Source organism: Sander lucioperca, chromosome 3 (genome assembly GCF_008315115.2).
Source record: "Sander lucioperca isolate FBNREF2018 chromosome 3, SLUC_FBN_1.2, whole genome shotgun sequence".
NCBI classification, from domain to species: Eukaryota; Metazoa; Chordata; class Actinopteri; order Perciformes; family Percidae; genus Sander; species Sander lucioperca.
In genome coordinates, this window is record NC_050175.1 from 13184038 (window position 1) to 13201308 (window position 17271).

Here is a 17271-nt window from a genome sequence, read left to right on the forward strand (position 1 = left end):
TACCTGCATCAACCTAAATGTTATAGTGGGGCTGCATAAGAGCACCACATAATCCATTATACCAATACATTTGCTGATTTCAGAAATATTGTTGGGAATCTTTTCCACTCAAGTCAAATGCAAAACTATGTCTTATACAGCACCACAAAGACTACAAAAATCCATATCCAAATACATTTTGCAGCAAATGTATTGCTTAAATTAGGCACCATATGGATGCTATGGAATGATAGATATACACTCTTGAGTAATTAGTAGTAGTTGAATAAAGTAATTTATTATTTTGGCTCATGCTAGATTACAGATTGTAAATCACTCCTTTCTTATGGTGCAAAATTCCCTTTTAGTGCCTTTATTCTAAACACTATTGGAAATTCCTATTATATGCTAATTGCACTGGCTGCTGTGTATCCATAATTATGGTAAATATGGGAGATTAGAACAGTTTGACAGTTTTGACATACACACACACACTAGGGCTGCACGATGTGAGGAAAATGTGCGATATGCGATAATATTGTTGAATATCGCGATAACAATATAACTTGCGATAAATAAACAGACATTAAATTGTTCTCAGTTCTGCATTTCTAATGCTTTCAATATTCTGCTAAATACAACAAATTGCGTGTAGAATTTAAAACAAATATCATTTCCAACTTTCTTTGTTGCCGGTATTTTCTTTCAACTTACACAAAAATCACTGAGTGTCCTTCCCCTAAAACACACACACACACACTTACGCACACACGTGCACACACACACACACACACACACACACACGTGCACACACACACACACACACACACACACACACACAAACCTAAGCATCTCATCTGTTTTCGATTATACGATTGATTAATAGTTTATCTTGATTAAAAGAAGTTCCAGTTTAATTACTCAATTATGATCAATAAAGTGAAATCAGAACAGAGTGAAATCAGGGATGTGTAATCTAGATTGGCAGTAGAGCTGACCAGAGCCAGACACAGCCGATAAACAACACAGTGACACACGCCAATAAACAGCACTAAGATAAAAAAAAAGAGCACAGTAACACTTAAAACTTCTTCCTGAGTAGGTTCACAGGGAGAAGGGACAAAATAGAATGAACTGCTAATTAGTGAATAGCTAACAAGTAGCTATCAGTCGTGACTACTCAGGCTATTGTGTACCTTGTGGAAGTGGTTAAAAGTGCAACTTATTATTCTTTACTAACACTCAATCTATTTATACCATTTATCTTCAGCTCTCATTCACTCCCTTACAGACAAACACACACATGGCCTCAAGCAAGAGATAATTGTCTGATCAGCAGCATTACTCACCTTCCATTGCATACTTCATATCCAGGGCAAAGAGGCTCCACATGATCTCAGCGCTGATCTTGCCAGCATTCAGCTCTTGTGGAAACCTGATGGAATTGAAACGGATTTCAATCAGACTCCTTTCCGTATAATAACACGCTCGACTGGGTGGCCTGATGGCTTGGCCCAGCCTGAGTCTCTAACAAACGACTTAACAGATGTGCAAGAAGACATGGTTGGTGAATCTCAACTAATAACCCCCTGTCATTTCGAAACCTGGTTGAATTGGGGCAGAATAGAGAGATGCATGTCTGGGGCTTATATATGAGAGAAAGTGCAAGAGGAAATGACTACGCAAAGGAAGAGAGAGAGAGGGGGTGGCAACCTATTTGGTAAGTAATCTGCTATTTTGAATGCCTATAGATTTTCAGTCAAAGCTTTAATGTGAGGTGTCAATGGTTTAATTATCCGTATCTTCAGACATTGATGGGAGGACATTTATAGATGACCGGGCCGTGGCCTGAGAATTGATAGGTCAATTTATCTGGAAATGTTTTACTTTTGCTGGAGGCCGCCCTGTTTCCAACAAAACAGTTGTCTGACGGTTTCTATTGAAACAGTTATCTGCTCAGCCGGGACGCTCTGGCGGAAACCAATGCCCAAGCTTGCCTGCACACTTACACACTCAGACTTTCCTCCTCCCCAACCTTTGGCACATCCTTTTATAGAGCAAAGGTACAAGCACTGAGATTAGAAGTCGGGTTTGTGCTCCCAGTGGCTACTGGAGAAAAAAACAAAACAAGAATCCCAGAAACAGTTGCTCCCTCTTTCATCTCTATCATTCTCAGAATCGTTCTCTCAACCTCTGTTCTTCTTGTCTCATCATGCACACACATGGTGCACTGTGGGTGAGGCAGACAATAAAAATCTTCATCTGCAGCTACTGTGCATGCCTGTAGATGGTTTACAGTCAACTTCTAAGTGGTGAAATAAATGCTTTGTGGTTTACAATCTGCATGAGTATTCCTAGAAATAATCTCTAAAGCTTCTTATCCTTTACACTTTTAAAAAACAACTGCAGCATTCTGTTTTATTTATAAAATAAATTCTGTATATCAGTCTAGTGGATCAACAATTTCTAGGCTAGATTCCCAAGTACCTGTAAATATTCTCAGCACAGAGCAACAGTAACATTTTAACATTTTTCCCTCTGGCAGTAGCTCCCATTATTTAAAGGCAACAAGTCCACTCCTGGATTTGTTGGAAAAAAGCATGAGAGTTGCTGTCACTCTGGAACTTGACCAGGGGAATGTGAGGGAAATGGGCATGAATATTGCAAATCTATCATTAGACAGTATGGGTGAGAAAGCTCAGGGCATAAACAGAGTCGTAATAAGCATCATAAATCAGCAAGAGGAAGGAGAAAAGAAAAAGGGGGAGGCGAGCGGATACATATGACCGAGACAAAAAGAGAAAAATATGCTTCATCTTATTTCTCGTTAGGCGTGCTGCAAATTTAACAACTTTCATCAGGTTGTTAAATTTGTTGGATTTTATTAACCAAATCATCGGAAGGACGCCAACACAAAAACCCCCTCAAGTCCCCTCAACACCATCACCACAACCATCCCTTTTTTCTCCAAACAAATCTCTCATCTGTTATATAATTCAGCAACACAGCATTCCCCTTTTATCCATCCATACTGTGGCTCACCATAAACAAAGCATTTTTTACTGCTGACTTCCCTGGCTGCCTCGCAGCCTTCTTGTGCAACACTGTGCTCATTCATGTCTTCACATCAGAAAATACATTTTTCAAATATACAGGAGCAAAAAGACTTTGATTTCTCTCACACTCTCTTTAAAACAAATCTTAAAAAATACTTAATATGGTACTTAAAGAGGGATTTCTCTTCCTTGTCTATTTAATCCTGTGTGATGAATAATGAAGCCAGAAATGCAGTAAAGAATTATATAAATATTGAACAAATAAGTAAATATTTAATTAGCATGAGCGTTATTAAAGACCCAAACATACTTTTATTTATTTCTTTTATATTTCAATATCAAACACTTCCTTAAACCTCCTTTCAATCTATGTCCATTTGGTCACGAATGGTTGGGTAAGTCCTACAGCATGAAGCTTTAGAGCAAGCACTTAAAACGTAGCCTCTCTTGGCATGTTAATTGTGTTTTCAGAGTAGTGATTTATACCTTTAAATTTAAATGACGCATACATGGTTACATGCAAATGGTATTTTGTTGACACAATGTTCAACAATGCATGGGTAATGAGAGTGCCTAACTGCTTACCACAGAAGCTGGCATAGCAACTTATTAAGTACACGTTGAACATGCATTTGATAAGCTGGCTTGGTAAAAAGCATGTATTGCATAATAAAGAAGTACATACTGGTTAATGACTGGGGTGTAAGCCGTCCGGTCCTCGTCGATTACAGACACCATGAGAGTGATGAGTTTTGGCCAGAAGTCCAGGTTCTTTATTGACGGACCCTGCTCCTCTCGGGGAATGTCCTGCTTTCGGCTCTACAGAGAATAAAATTAGGATGGTTAAGAGTCCGAAGACAGTTTGAGTGTGTTGAAGGTGAACCAGAATATACGATAACGAAATTAGAATTTTGGGATATGGCACAAAATAAGAACTTGCCTAGGATCACAAAGAGAAAGCCAAACAAAGACTGTTGTCGTACGTAACAGACTTTATAACACATTTAGATATTCTGTAATGCATACAGTAATATTATATTGCCATGATATTTTTTACGCAATTGATAATATACTTGAATAAGAAGCAAAGGTCAGGAAGTATTATGGTAGATTTTCACATTGTAAGAACAATAAAACAACTGAAAAATAACTGAAAAACTTTAAAATGAGGCATGGATACCAGACTTAAAACCAGATTCTAAATGTTACAATCCATAAGATTGTCATGAAATCAAAGCCAGCTTTTGATTCTATTAATGGTCAGGATTTGCAATAATATACATTTACATTCTGTGATTACCGGATATAGTGTTTATAATAGTAGTGCAGAGTTTACCATTCCGCGTTGGATTCACATTACCGTCTTACACACACAATAGGGATACACCGAAAAGAAATGATGCATGTATGTAATTCAGCGTTATTGTTAGGAATTTTATTTCAACTATATCAGCTTTAATCTTTATTGTTCTGCTAATGCAGTGGTTCCTTAAGTGGGGTCCTAGGTCCTTGACGAGGTGCCAGGGGGCCCCCAGCAAGAAAGGGGAATCATTCATTTTGACTATAATTCCATCCATAAGTAACACAATAACATTATGTATATGACTATTTTGGTCATTGATTTTAAACACTTTCTGTAAAAAAAACCCATCTAAAAGCAAAAATCCTATCAGATGTGGCCAGATGTTTTGAAACCAGAGCATGCAGATTGCGGTTGCACGATGGAAAAAAGGCAGTTTATTGACTGACCTCCGTATTACAACAACATGATTTTGTTTGGCTGCACCGGAAAAAGATACAGCAAACATAACGGGTTTTGCCAAATCAACCAGGACTGAAATCTTTAGGATTACAAATATAAAGTTTTAAAACGTATTTATTCACCCTCCAGTATTGTGTTTATGTAGATGGGGGTGTGCGTCAAAGTGTATTGCAGAAATCTCAGTGGCTGTCCCGGGGTAAAAGGTGATAAATATGAAACCTCTCACTGACTCTAGCATCTGCCCACCCCACACTGAGTGTAACCATAATGATCTCCAGCCAGCATGTCACTGTCACAGTCCTCCACTATGCCTTGTTCAGGTTCCACAGAAAACTAGCAAGGCCACGCACACAGAAAACACAGAGCTGAGTGCACATACTGAAACAAACGCAGCCATACTGACAGCTCTGTATCAGACATGACAATATGCAACCCACACACACACATGCTTATGCACTCTGACAATAACACATATGATCTATCACTGTGGACTATGGGTACATACCCTCCCAAGAGGATGCAATACACATTCTCTCATTTGTGGATGTATCTCTGACTAAAGCAAAAGGTATGCTTGATGTATGTTGCTGAAAAAGAAGTGTTAAAATAAAGGATGTCCCAATCAGTTTAATAATTTAGGTTGAATAATTCAACAACCATAAGCATATTAACTTTGGTGCAGCACATAGAGTATATGGTGTAGTGAGAGCTGGGGAAATGGAAATGCAACATGAGGCAATTCATCATTGATGCAATCTTTAAAACTTAATCAGTTCATACAATAATCAACTTGTGTCTGATGACGTTGATTCTTGTTTTAAATGTCTGGTGGTGCAAGGCAGACGTTGCAGCTGGAGGAGCTACAGAATTTAATCTCACAGCAACAAGAAATACAGATACGGCTTACAGCTGATTCTGTGTCAACCCAGGGTTCACTACTTTAATCATTTGGGTTTGGGGCTGCAAATGTTAAGTCTATCACTGCGTGTGCCATGGTAATGAAAACTGATTACTACTCATTCAATGGAAGGTTCCATCCCAGGCATCATATTGATCAAAGGCTCATGCATTTCTAATTTGCATATTCACTTACGTTTGCTGTGTAGCGAGACATGAAAAATGCCAATGTGGAGGCAACAGGGAGCTTTATGTAACGGAATATTGACCGAAAGACTGTTGGGACTTACAATTTAAGCTGGATGCATGTAAACCTGGGTTCACATGGACCCAGTATTGTAAATCATCTACAGTATGCGCTACTAGAACTGGTGAAGAATGGCTGAGATGTGAAACAACATTGGTTAGTGTGATCATAAATTAAGGCAAGCAGCGCCAGAGACAGAATTGCTTGGCCCATTAATCATGAAATTGAAAATATTGAGAGGTTAACAAGTAGTTACTGGCCCCTTAGTCATAGTTAATGAAATTAGAATAGGGATGCCCTGGTATTAGAGGCCTGGGCCATCAGGCGAAGAAATGCTACTACATGCAACAAGGTAAAATTCTGTTAAATAGGAGGCGTGATATGATGAAACAAATATCTCTGCAGGAGGTAACTCAGCTATGCAAAACCTGTCAGTGGGTGTATCTTTGTGCGTGTGCGCGTGCATAGCTGTATGCATGTATGAAGGACACTGAAGGTTGTGTCATCCCACTAAATTGAATGCAGTATGCATCCCGCTAAAACATAGTGTAGACTCCCTGGGCTCATCTGTATTCACCTCAAGTAGGTACAAACACATTGTTAAAGGTGATTAAGTGGCTTTCTGTCTTTTTACAGTTAACAACAAACCCATGGGCTTCACTCTCAGTTGTACTAGGAGGTGAATACTGTACTGAATGAAGAGCACAGTGTAGTTTCACTACTTTGCATGCTCAATTGTGATGGTGGGGGCACTAGCAGACATATTCATAGCGGTGTATCGCTCCTCTAGAGGGTAGGGAGTGGTTAATGTTTATTGTTTAGCACTTTCAGTCCCTGTGTGGGAGAAATCAGCATTAGCATACAACTGGCTCCTCATCAATTCTCACAATGTGACATAAATTACAGTCTCTGATTGAAGGATGTTCCTGAAGAATGTGATCAAATTCCCAAGAGAAACAGCTGTGGGTATGTTGCAATGCATTTTAAGGCCCAGATATTTTACGTAGGAAAGAATGCACTCTAAGGCACACGTTCTGAAAACAAACAATGTTTTAGTCAAACAGAGTTAAATCAACCATTTGAGTATTGTTGGCAAATATGTGATAATGTCGATGATAGAGATTATTTTCAAATCAATTTGAATTGCTTGCTCAGTAACAAGTGTAGTAGTCTTCTAGCTCCTTTTTGGCTCTTCTCACAAACAGGCACAGTGGATCCTTGCTTTTGCACGCCTGTCAACAATAACCAACCTCCCTCTTCAAAATCAGATTGCTTTTATTCATCTGTCTACTTATGCATTAATATATGCATAACACATGAGCATGTGTGCATCTGTTCATTGTTCATAGATGCATGTGTATGTTACCAGGCATTTCTGGTCTGTGTACCATCATTGCTGAAAATTATGGTAGTTTTTTTTCCCTTTTCCATGATTCATCTGCCCTCTTTCCCCTTCGTCTTACTTTTTCAAAATCCTCCTTTTCCTGCCAGGATTTAAGAAACTGTTAAGCTAGATTCCCCCTGCCACTCCTCCCCCCAGTAATTTTACGCCAAGGCAAAAGCTGAGAGCTTTGTTGTTATGTTATGCAAAAAGCCTTGTTGTGGTTGGGATATTTCACTGCCTGCCTGGCCACCGTGTCAGCTCTTGTGTCGCCACACTCAGTCACTGTTAGCAACTGGAGAATTGGGGTCTGAAATGTGTTCTATCCGCTGAGTCAAAGGCTACCTAGTGTATCTGAACATAATAATTTATAGTCACAATGAGATTTGCTCCGGGGTGAAGCTGATGTCATTTTCTTTTGCCGTGGAGGAAGCATTGATGGAGAGACTGTCAATTGTGAAACTGTGGTGGACGAAGATGTAATTAGCAAAAGTGTCTATCCCTCCGGTTTGGTAATTGCTTACCACCCCTCAGGCTGTTTAAACAAAGGAAGCTTATTATTCAACTTCTGAGTGGATTGCACCCATTATCCTAAAAGACATTATCTTCTGAGGTGTGGAGGCCATTCTCCTTAGGAAGTAAACCATAAAATAATCAGGCGGAACTGCCTGTTGCCTCATTATTTACTCAAGCAAGTAAACTAGCCCATAGAAATCTTCATGTGTTCGGAGAAGCAAAGCCTAACTGAGGTCCGGACTGTGTTTCTTGGAATTGTAATTAAGTGTGTCTGTGAGTTCTTAATATGAGAACATGTCTCCAGTTGCTTGTGGCATGTTAGTGATACATTCCTACATGTGGAGGCATTATGCAGGCAGTATACTTTTATGCCAGTTTACTTATATTGTCAATGTTGAAACTTATTTTTTGTGCTCTTACATTATCCATCTGGACACCTGAGAGCCAAAAGAGCCTTAAACAGATGAGATAGCGATTTGAATAAGTACTGCCTGATGCTTAGCTGCCTTTATGTGGCTCTTCACCACAGACTCTCTCTTTCTCAGAAGATTGAAGTCATTCATGCAAAGTTTGCAATAGACATGGTGTACATGATTATTGTCTGGTAAATGTCAGTCATGACATATAGCCTATTGATTTCCAGCCAAGCTGGATTGAATTTATATTTTACTTACATGAATTTAAGTAAGCTACATCAGCAAGCTTAAACAGCTCACTGTTTCCAGTGATGAAGGTAGTACATTCATAAAGACTCCATTAAGTGTCAGTTATCTAGTTACTGTTGCCTATCTGCCTGGCTAATTACCATATGTTGAGATGCTAGTTTGCAGATTAAATGTGATTACATAAATCAGCAGAGGAGGTATGCTGTCAGCTGCTTTCATCTAAGTTTTGCATATCTTGCTCACACTGTGTTTACTCATGAAATTATTAAGAAATGCAGAGAACCTTTAAAATAACAATAAACACATACATCAGTGTCCTGTGTGTACTATCCATAAGAATACAAAACCCTTTATTAGTAATAGTATTTTTCTTAATATTTTATAATATCTTGTTTGTTTTCTCTGGATGGGCAGGGTTGGCTTATATGGCTTTTTAAGCCAAGGGAAGCCATAACAACAACAACAACAACAACAACCATAATGAAAGAAACAAAAGAACACTAAAGCTGAACAGCTGGCAGACAAATCCCATAACAAAAATAGGGTGAACAAATGCAACGCCGTTATTACAATTACAGTTTGCATTAACATTCAGCTTTTCAACATTTGCTGCAAGATGTACAAAGGTTGCTTCAGCCACAGACAAGGCAATGTTTTTTAAGGTAAAACGTAGGGCTCAAATATTTCCAATACCGATGCCAATACGTGACTTTGAAATTGGATATTGAATGACGAGGCATTTTTCAATACAAGATACTTTAGAGGCAATTCGGTCGGTGCCTAAAAAGTATTGAATTTGGTACCTAGCCCTAGTATAACGTGTCTCAAGATGATTGATAAGCACTGGGACAGGATTTCGACCAACTAACAAAATACCCCAATCTTTAAGACAAGAAACCAGATGTAAAAAGCAAAGACCCTCAGAGCAGAGTTTACCTCCCAATTCTTCTTCTTTAAAAAAAAGTTTACAATGACTATCTGATTACTGGAGTGTTTAGGAGGAAGGCGGAGGAAGAAGTGATTGGGTGAGGAGTTTGACTGACCAATGAGCCAATTATCATCAAGTTGCAACATGCAACATGCAAAAGGCTATATTCCGAAGATGAGAGGCACGGTCCAGGTCTGGTGCGAGAACCATGCCTGCGCCTTATTTTGATTAGACTCTAACACTATCCACACCTTATGACCTGGCACTTTAATCTCTTCTTCATCTTTTTGACACAATTAAACGCACAACTATAGTAACTATTCTTGCTCAACCTACATTTTAGCTAAATTGTCTTTGTGTATGATTTGACTAGCCTTCAGGGTTTCAAGATATATAAAAACTAAATCAGAGTGAGAACTTATTAAGTGTTGAAGTGACACATTGTTTAGTGTGTGCCTCACTACATCTGCAAGATGTAATGTAAGGAATACAGAGTTCGCAAGATTCTGCAGTTATTTACTCTGTCCCTGTACCTAGTACAGCAATGTTGGTACCAGTGCAAAAGTAGAGACCTGGCGTTAATGAACTGAACAGGTTGATTAGTAGTGATAGTCATACGGATCTGGAAGCTGTTTACCTGGTCAAGGAGTTGGTTGTACAGTTCATGACAGTTATCAAAAATGTATTTGTATGTGGAGTCCAGACACGCCTTCACGCAGTCCTTCACCACCATACTGGCTCTCGGTGGACTCTGGAGCTCTTGTACCTGCAAACATACACACAAATACACATGCATGATTAAAATGTTAGGTGCTCTCCTCAGTCTCACAGCAGTTTATACTATATCAAATTGTACAATAACTATATATCATGTTAGCAACCCAAATCAACGGCCGTTACTGTGTCTTAAATCAATTTCAATGTATAGTGTACCATCCATCAGTGGACTGATAACATAATTATATCATATTACATGTACATGAAATATTAATCCCAAGATATAACTTCCTTGTGGAAAAAGGGCAACCTATTTGCATCCATTATGTATATCATAGCTGGCATGTAGCCAGACTGGCATTTAGGCGTGTGTGCAGTATATCGTAAAGTAACACTGTAGCTCCTGTGTGTGAGCAGCTGTGCGTATACACAGTAAAGCGCAGCATGGGCATTGCACAGATTGAAAGCATTGGTAAGCTAAAGTGACAGATTTCATTCCTTTGCTCATAGCTGCCATCTTAGCTATGCCTCAGTGCACCAGCGCTACACTCCCACTCCCGCCAAAAGCTGAATGGAGCCGAGTCCTTCATACAGCGGAAGACGTCAAGACATAGTGTTGGGGGAGAGGGGGGGGGGGGGAGAAAACACGACAGAACTGGAATCATTTTAAACATGTACAGTAGGCTAAATGTGGTATGCAGTTTAACACACATAACACAAACATGACCCCATTGTATCTGTCAAGAAATTGTGCAACAATAAATAACTGGGATTTGAATAATCAGTGGTGTTAAGAGGTTTCCGTGAAATATGAGTTTAATCGATTTTACCTAAACAAAACGTGCTTAAAATCAATGTGGGTTTATGTTTATAATTGAATGTTCAGTATAGTATTACTAGTCACTCAGTAAAGGGCACAGCACTTCTGTGATGAAGCTTAAAAATAACCTCCACAAAGTTTAGTTAGCGTTGCGCTCCATCATCATTTATTACAATGTTTAGGTTTCTTTCAATTTGTTTTGAATTTGTTCCTCCATCACCCATCAAATTGTACATCCCGCCCATACGACACACACACACACACACACACACACACACACACACACACACACACACACACACACACACACACACACACACACACACACAAGCTACCTTCATTCTAAAGAAGGTGATGCTGGTCAGCAAATCAACAGTGGATTTCAGATCTTGGAGACGCTCTGGGTTTCCTGCAGGGAAATTATCCTGGAGTAAGAAGGAGAGAGAGGAAAAATAACATGAGGAGACATCTTGTTGAAAGCAGCCTTTTAAAGTCGCACACCCCCACCCACCAAATCACATTGCTTAGCCCGAAACAGTGAAATTGATTACAGAGCAACGCCCAGCAATCATACCGAAATGACTGTCTGTCTAATTGTTTAGTGGACAAGGGAGGTCTCTGCTGATGAAAACCTCTATTTCGGGGCCATGAAGTCATCAGGCAGAGCAGAGCACCGTGACAAGGAGCATATAAAGCCCTGACAGCCCGGAGGAAAGGCATCACTGCCCCATACATTATCCTTGTTCTCCTACTCTCTCAGTGCTCAAATAAAAGTTTGCTTGTTCTCTATCCCTCCTCTATTTTGTCAATAAATGCTCAATGGAGATTCAGGAAATTGAGCCAAATCTTCACAGCAGCCTGTAGGCTTGACAGTACAAGCACCGGAGAGGTCTATCTCAGATCAAGGCCGATCAGCAGAAGCAAAAACATCTTTTGGACATGGGCAGCATAGAGGTTTTTATTGGGATGATGAATTAAATAAAAACCCTTCAGATGAACAGTTTTCAAAGAAGAAGCGAAAAACACAAAACAGACAATGGAGTTTGGAAAAATAATTGTTCCAACACAACCCGGAAACTCCCACTATGTGTAGGCCTACTCGTTTTTTGAGTAGTTTATCTGTCACTGGATTTACATCGGCCACTTGAAAGGGCAAAGGCCAATGGGGAAACACCAACACTCATGTCTTCACACTCACTCCGACCAATGGTGGAAAATTGAGGTTATAGGCCTATAGGCCCTAGGTGATCCAGCCAAAAATGTGGATGGCCTGTTAATGCTTTACAGACGTCAGTTGTCTACTAACAGTATATTTCTCTAGACTCACAATTAATAGTAGCAATCTAGTTTAGAGATGAATGTGTAGTCCCCAATAAAGATAAACAGCCTCCAGGAAAACAAGCTTGACACACATTCTGCACAAGAAAATGAGAATATATATATTTATTCTATCTATATCTGGCTTCTGACAGGGGAAAAAAAGAAAAGAAAATCATTTGGGACCTTTCAAATGAACAAGTTCTTATGAAAGTATAGTTCTTAAAGTATTTCATCACTTCTTTCTTGCTAAAAGATTTTATTCAGTTCAATTTTAAAATGTGATTTAAGAAGCTTGAGTATCCCGTCTCATTCAGTCCACAGAATCCTTTAATACAAATTCTTACAATCTATTACAATCAAAGAATATAATTTTCTTGCAGCTGTTGTACTGCTACCAGTCTTATTCACAGAATGGAGCCTGTGAGTGCCATCAGTCACTACCCTTTCTCTCTCCGCTGACACTGAAATTTCTTTAACAATGACCTCACATACATGTAGCCTTCAGACAAAAGTGAGACCATCAGTCCCTTTGAAACATGGAATCTGTAGCTTCCACTGCAACCTTGAGTGATGCCATCAGTACACCACCTAAAATCACTGTGCTGGAACAGTTACAACCACAATTTGAGGAGATAAGTGTCAGTTGTGTTTGAATGTGAACAATTTTTTTATAGAGTGAAACCAATTAGGTCTGCAATGTGTCCTTATTGCTAAAAAGTAATACAAAAAAAAAGCTATGCAGGTAATCGACTAAGGCCCCTGCATTCCTCAAGCAATGTCAAACTAGTCTGTGCTTTCTTGCTTTTCCAATAGATGCAATAACACCTTTATCAAGTAGAGGAAAATTACCCATGAAAGAGTTGAAATTGCACAGAAAAAAACTGCAATTTTCACTACTGCCATGCTGCCTTTCAGTGATAGTGGAAGTCTGATCCATTGAGTCTGCTTGGTGTTTAAATTAAACTTTTCTTTTTTTAAATTGCAGACATAATAAAATCTCATATCGTATTCTATACATTTAAATAAAGGGGAAAAAATGCTTCACAGTGTAACATTTTCAATCCGTTAATTAGTGGATTCTGACATCAAAAGGTAATCTGGCTGTGTAACTATGGTGATTGAAGTCAAATAAAGTGAAGTGCTCATTGGCGCACATTATGTTTGCTGCATAGGAGGTAGGGGGGTTCCTCACAAACACAAAATATTATGATCTCAGCTACCAATCTAATTTAATATTTGACACCCTTTTTTGATGGGTGCACAAAAATGCATTCATTATTGACTACATGTGTGTAAAGTGAGGAGCAACTGAATAGGATTTATCCAAATTACTGTATAATCACAGCTTCAGGAGGGGAAGCAAGTTTGGGATGCTTAAATAGATTAATACCAGCATGTACTTGTGAACTTGTGACTTACAAAGCACAACTGTGAATTGTTTTTATTTAATTCAGCGTCTCTCTGTTTCTGACGAACATACAAAAATTATTAATCCAGTGTCTTACTGTACTTTACAATTGCTGATGTTTAACACAGAACAGATGTATTGCCCAGAAGCAGGCAGACATACAAAAAAAGCAAAGCATCCATCTCTGAGCCAAAGTAGAGACAACATCAGCACTGCCTTCCAAAGATGACAGAAAGTCCATTATGAGACGGGACGAGGAGTGAGTGATGCTGATGAGCATTTAGTTCTTTGGCTTTGTTCTAGAGCATGTTATGTTGGACCTGTGCCTATACTGAGTGCAAAACCTTACAGCAGTGACTGCTTATCATCAAAAACAAAAAACAATACACTGTACATTGTACACTGTGTATTTTAACATTTAACATTTTTAAAAAGGCAGCATGATGGCTAAAAAAAACACTGCTAGTCAAACACTGGGCAACATGTGGAGTGAGTGCAGGTAATCATGTGGAAAAAGAGATCAAAAGCAGTCATGCACTGACGTGCACTAGACCTCAAACTGCCACAGGAACACTGCACTGGTCACCCTGCACTCTGACCATCCTGAGCAAAGGCAACATAGTATGTCTGCGTGAGGATTTGAGTGTCTATTTAAGTTAAAAGGTATGAATGGTATACTTAATGGGTAGCCTGGATGCCAGCCGAACTTAGCCCCGCCCACAACATTTGAGGTCGGGAAGTTCGGTCTGGACTTGATCCGTTGTAGAGCAGCTATGCTCGAACAGAGCTGTTCGGACCAATCAAATTGTCAGGGCGGGCTTTATACGATGATGGACAGATGATCAACAGTAACGTCTCTCTCACATACACACACACACACACACAACCCCTCCCCTCCGTGCACACCGCATCCACCACAAATTGCTTTCTAAACTGTGGGAAACACTGAATTTGTTTACATTGCGTCTGTTGTAGAACATAACGACAGCGCAGTCATTTTAAAAGAGGAACAGAGAACCGCGATTACGTATGTATACACATTGCCACACCCGTCCGCACGACACGGAAACTGCCACCTCTGCCTTTGCTCTGTCAAAGCCTGCCTTTGATTTGCAGCTTCTGTGACGTCTGTCTCCGTTGCTTTGATTGTTTATAGGTCTATCCAATTGAGTGCAGATGCATTTTCTTTCCTGGTTCGGTTGAAACACGCCCCATAATCACAGCCCAATGGAGTAGTATCAGACTCATGTTCTGACTAGAATCTGAGTATAACGACGTCAGGCTACTTAATGGGTATACATTTTAGATGTTTTGTTAAAAAGGGGCATCTCTCAAGCTCCACTCAGTTAAGGACAGAACTTCACACATTTGTGACTAAGTTCTGTGCATATCAATAACTTTTATAATTATTTTTTTTCCCTTATCAGAGTTGGTACAGAGGTAGTCTATAGACACGACATTCCACTTCTGGGATTGATATCCCTCATTTAGGCCGGATGTCCATTGCCTTGGCATTTCTTTGTGTTGGCATTCTAAACTCCGGTCGATTTATGAGGACTATGGTTAACTGCGCCTCAGATCTCTGCAGGGTAAATCCAGACAGCTAGCTAGACTATCTGTCGAATCTTATTTTTCTCCTGCACGACTAAAACAACCTTTGAACGTACACGTTCCACCAAAACAAGTTCCTTCCCGAGGCTATTTTGCAGGGCCGCCGTTGCTCCGAAGGGTGCATAGCGAAGACGATTGTGATTGGTTTAAAGAAATGCCAATAAACCAGAGGTTGGGTAAAAAAGAGAGTTCTCTGCGCTTCTGCAGACCACAACAATCCAGTGCAACCAAGGCAGGACAAAACAGTGTAAAGTAACAAAAAATTGATTGACAACACAGATGTCTTCTTACTTAATAGTTTTATTTCTTAAGGTGCATAACAGTGACTAACGTTTCGATCAGGATTCTTAGTTCTTAGTTAGTCACTGTTATGCACCTTAAGAAATAAAACCAGAGCTTGGTTTTCTCCCATCCCGGAATGCTGTGTGGACTAGCCAGACCCTCCTCCGCGGCGCTGTGGAGGAAGGTCTGGCAAAGCTAGACTAGCACAGAGGTTTCTTATCTTCTGCCCTCGGTGAAAGGTGATACTAGCTTGTCTCTTGTACTTGGCATACAATTGAAATATAATACTATGCAACTATGCAAATGCAGCTTTGTTTTATGCTAATATTTTATTCCTCCAAAAAATAGAAAATTATATTTGTCTGCCATGTGATGATGACAGAGGCCTGTTTGCTTCTTTAGCAGACTGTGATTTAAGTACATCTTACTATAGAGAAACCTTGTGGATATTATCCCAGAAGTGTAATTTTTTGTTCATGTGGTGTTTTAACCCACACAATAATGCTGTAGAGAGCAACAGGTACAGTATGGATCAACTATTATGTTTTTTTTTACGTGGGGTGGCAGTAGGAACTACAGCTCCAGAGAAAGCAACAAAGCAGTAATACTCATTTTAAGAAAATAACGCACAGCTCCCAGGGGTGCTTACTGAACAAACATCACTGTATATCAAACTGTGCAAACTAAGCCAATGGCCCAAATCCCTCGCAGCGTGTTCTGAAAACTGAGATTTTATGTCCAACCCAGCAAAACCTGCAAATCCCAGCTGGGACAGACTGGCTATACAAGGTGTCACCCTGTATCAGGGCTGTTAGAATAAAGTTTAAAGGGAAGAAACGCATATGTAGCAAAATGTAGAGTGGCAGCTGCACCCCGGCTCCCTCTCTGCTGATTTAAGTCCCCTGTTTTACAAAAGCAAACTCAATATACCTTAGAATGTCATTATAGGGAAATCCATACGGTGAACAGGCGGAGTAGCCAGATCTGAATCCTATTACTGTCCAATAGTGGCAGGCTGGCTCTGTGGGACGGCTTCAAAAAGTGAGAGAAAGACAGTATAGGTGTGTGTGAGTGGGTGAGTCTGTGTGTCTGTGTGTGTGTGTGTGTGTGTGTGTGTGTGTGTGTGTGTGTGTGTGTGTGAGAAAGAACCACTGGTCTGTGGCAGGCTTGACAAGAGAGCAGCAGGGCAGTGCTGGCAGGTGAAACCAATGTGATATTCTGTGACTGCTCTCAGTGAACGTGTCATCACCGGACAGCCAGGCCATCTGAAAATAAAAGAGGCCATCCCTTCTTCACTTAACCCTCTGTCTCCTACTCTGTTGCCCCCCCACCATGTGTACTTTTATTCTTCATCTGTTTCTCCTCTCTTTCCAAATCCATCTTTTTCCCTCCAACTCTCTCCGTCTTTGTCCAAATTACATCTCCTCCAACTCACTCTGTTTGTTTCATCCAACTTTCTTTTTTCCAAATCCTTTTTATCCCTCCCTTGCTATTTGCAACTTCATTATGTCTCCCTCAAGTCCTCTCTCTTTCATGATATCTACTCGCTGTCCTCTCACCCTCTCTTTAGCTGAACCGCAGGGACCAGCCCTAGGACCTCGAAATTCTGTCCTTGTCATCTGTGTCGCTAAGTCACTGAGTCGCTCTGTCGCTGAGTGATGAAGTTCCACCACTGGTCGTAA

General features: G+C 40.0%; 1 protein-coding gene across 7 annotated transcripts in view; it reads right to left on the minus strand.

Annotated features, from left to right (window-relative positions):
• LOC116037560 (protein unc-13 homolog C) overlaps positions 1 to 17271 on the minus strand; it is a 113822-nt gene that overhangs the window by 42832 nt on the left and 53719 nt on the right. For all 7 annotated transcript variants that reach the window (XM_031281480.2, XM_035999316.1, XM_031281476.2 and 4 more), the window contains 4 exons: positions 11304 to 11393; positions 10069 to 10197; positions 3721 to 3854; positions 1329 to 1414 (listed from right to left, as the gene is read on the minus strand). In XM_031281480.2, coding sequence (XP_031137340.1) covers positions 1329 to 1414; positions 3721 to 3854; positions 10069 to 10197; positions 11304 to 11393 — 439 coding nt within the window. The remainder of the gene's footprint in view (positions 1 to 1328; positions 1415 to 3720; positions 3855 to 10068; positions 10198 to 11303; positions 11394 to 17271) is intronic.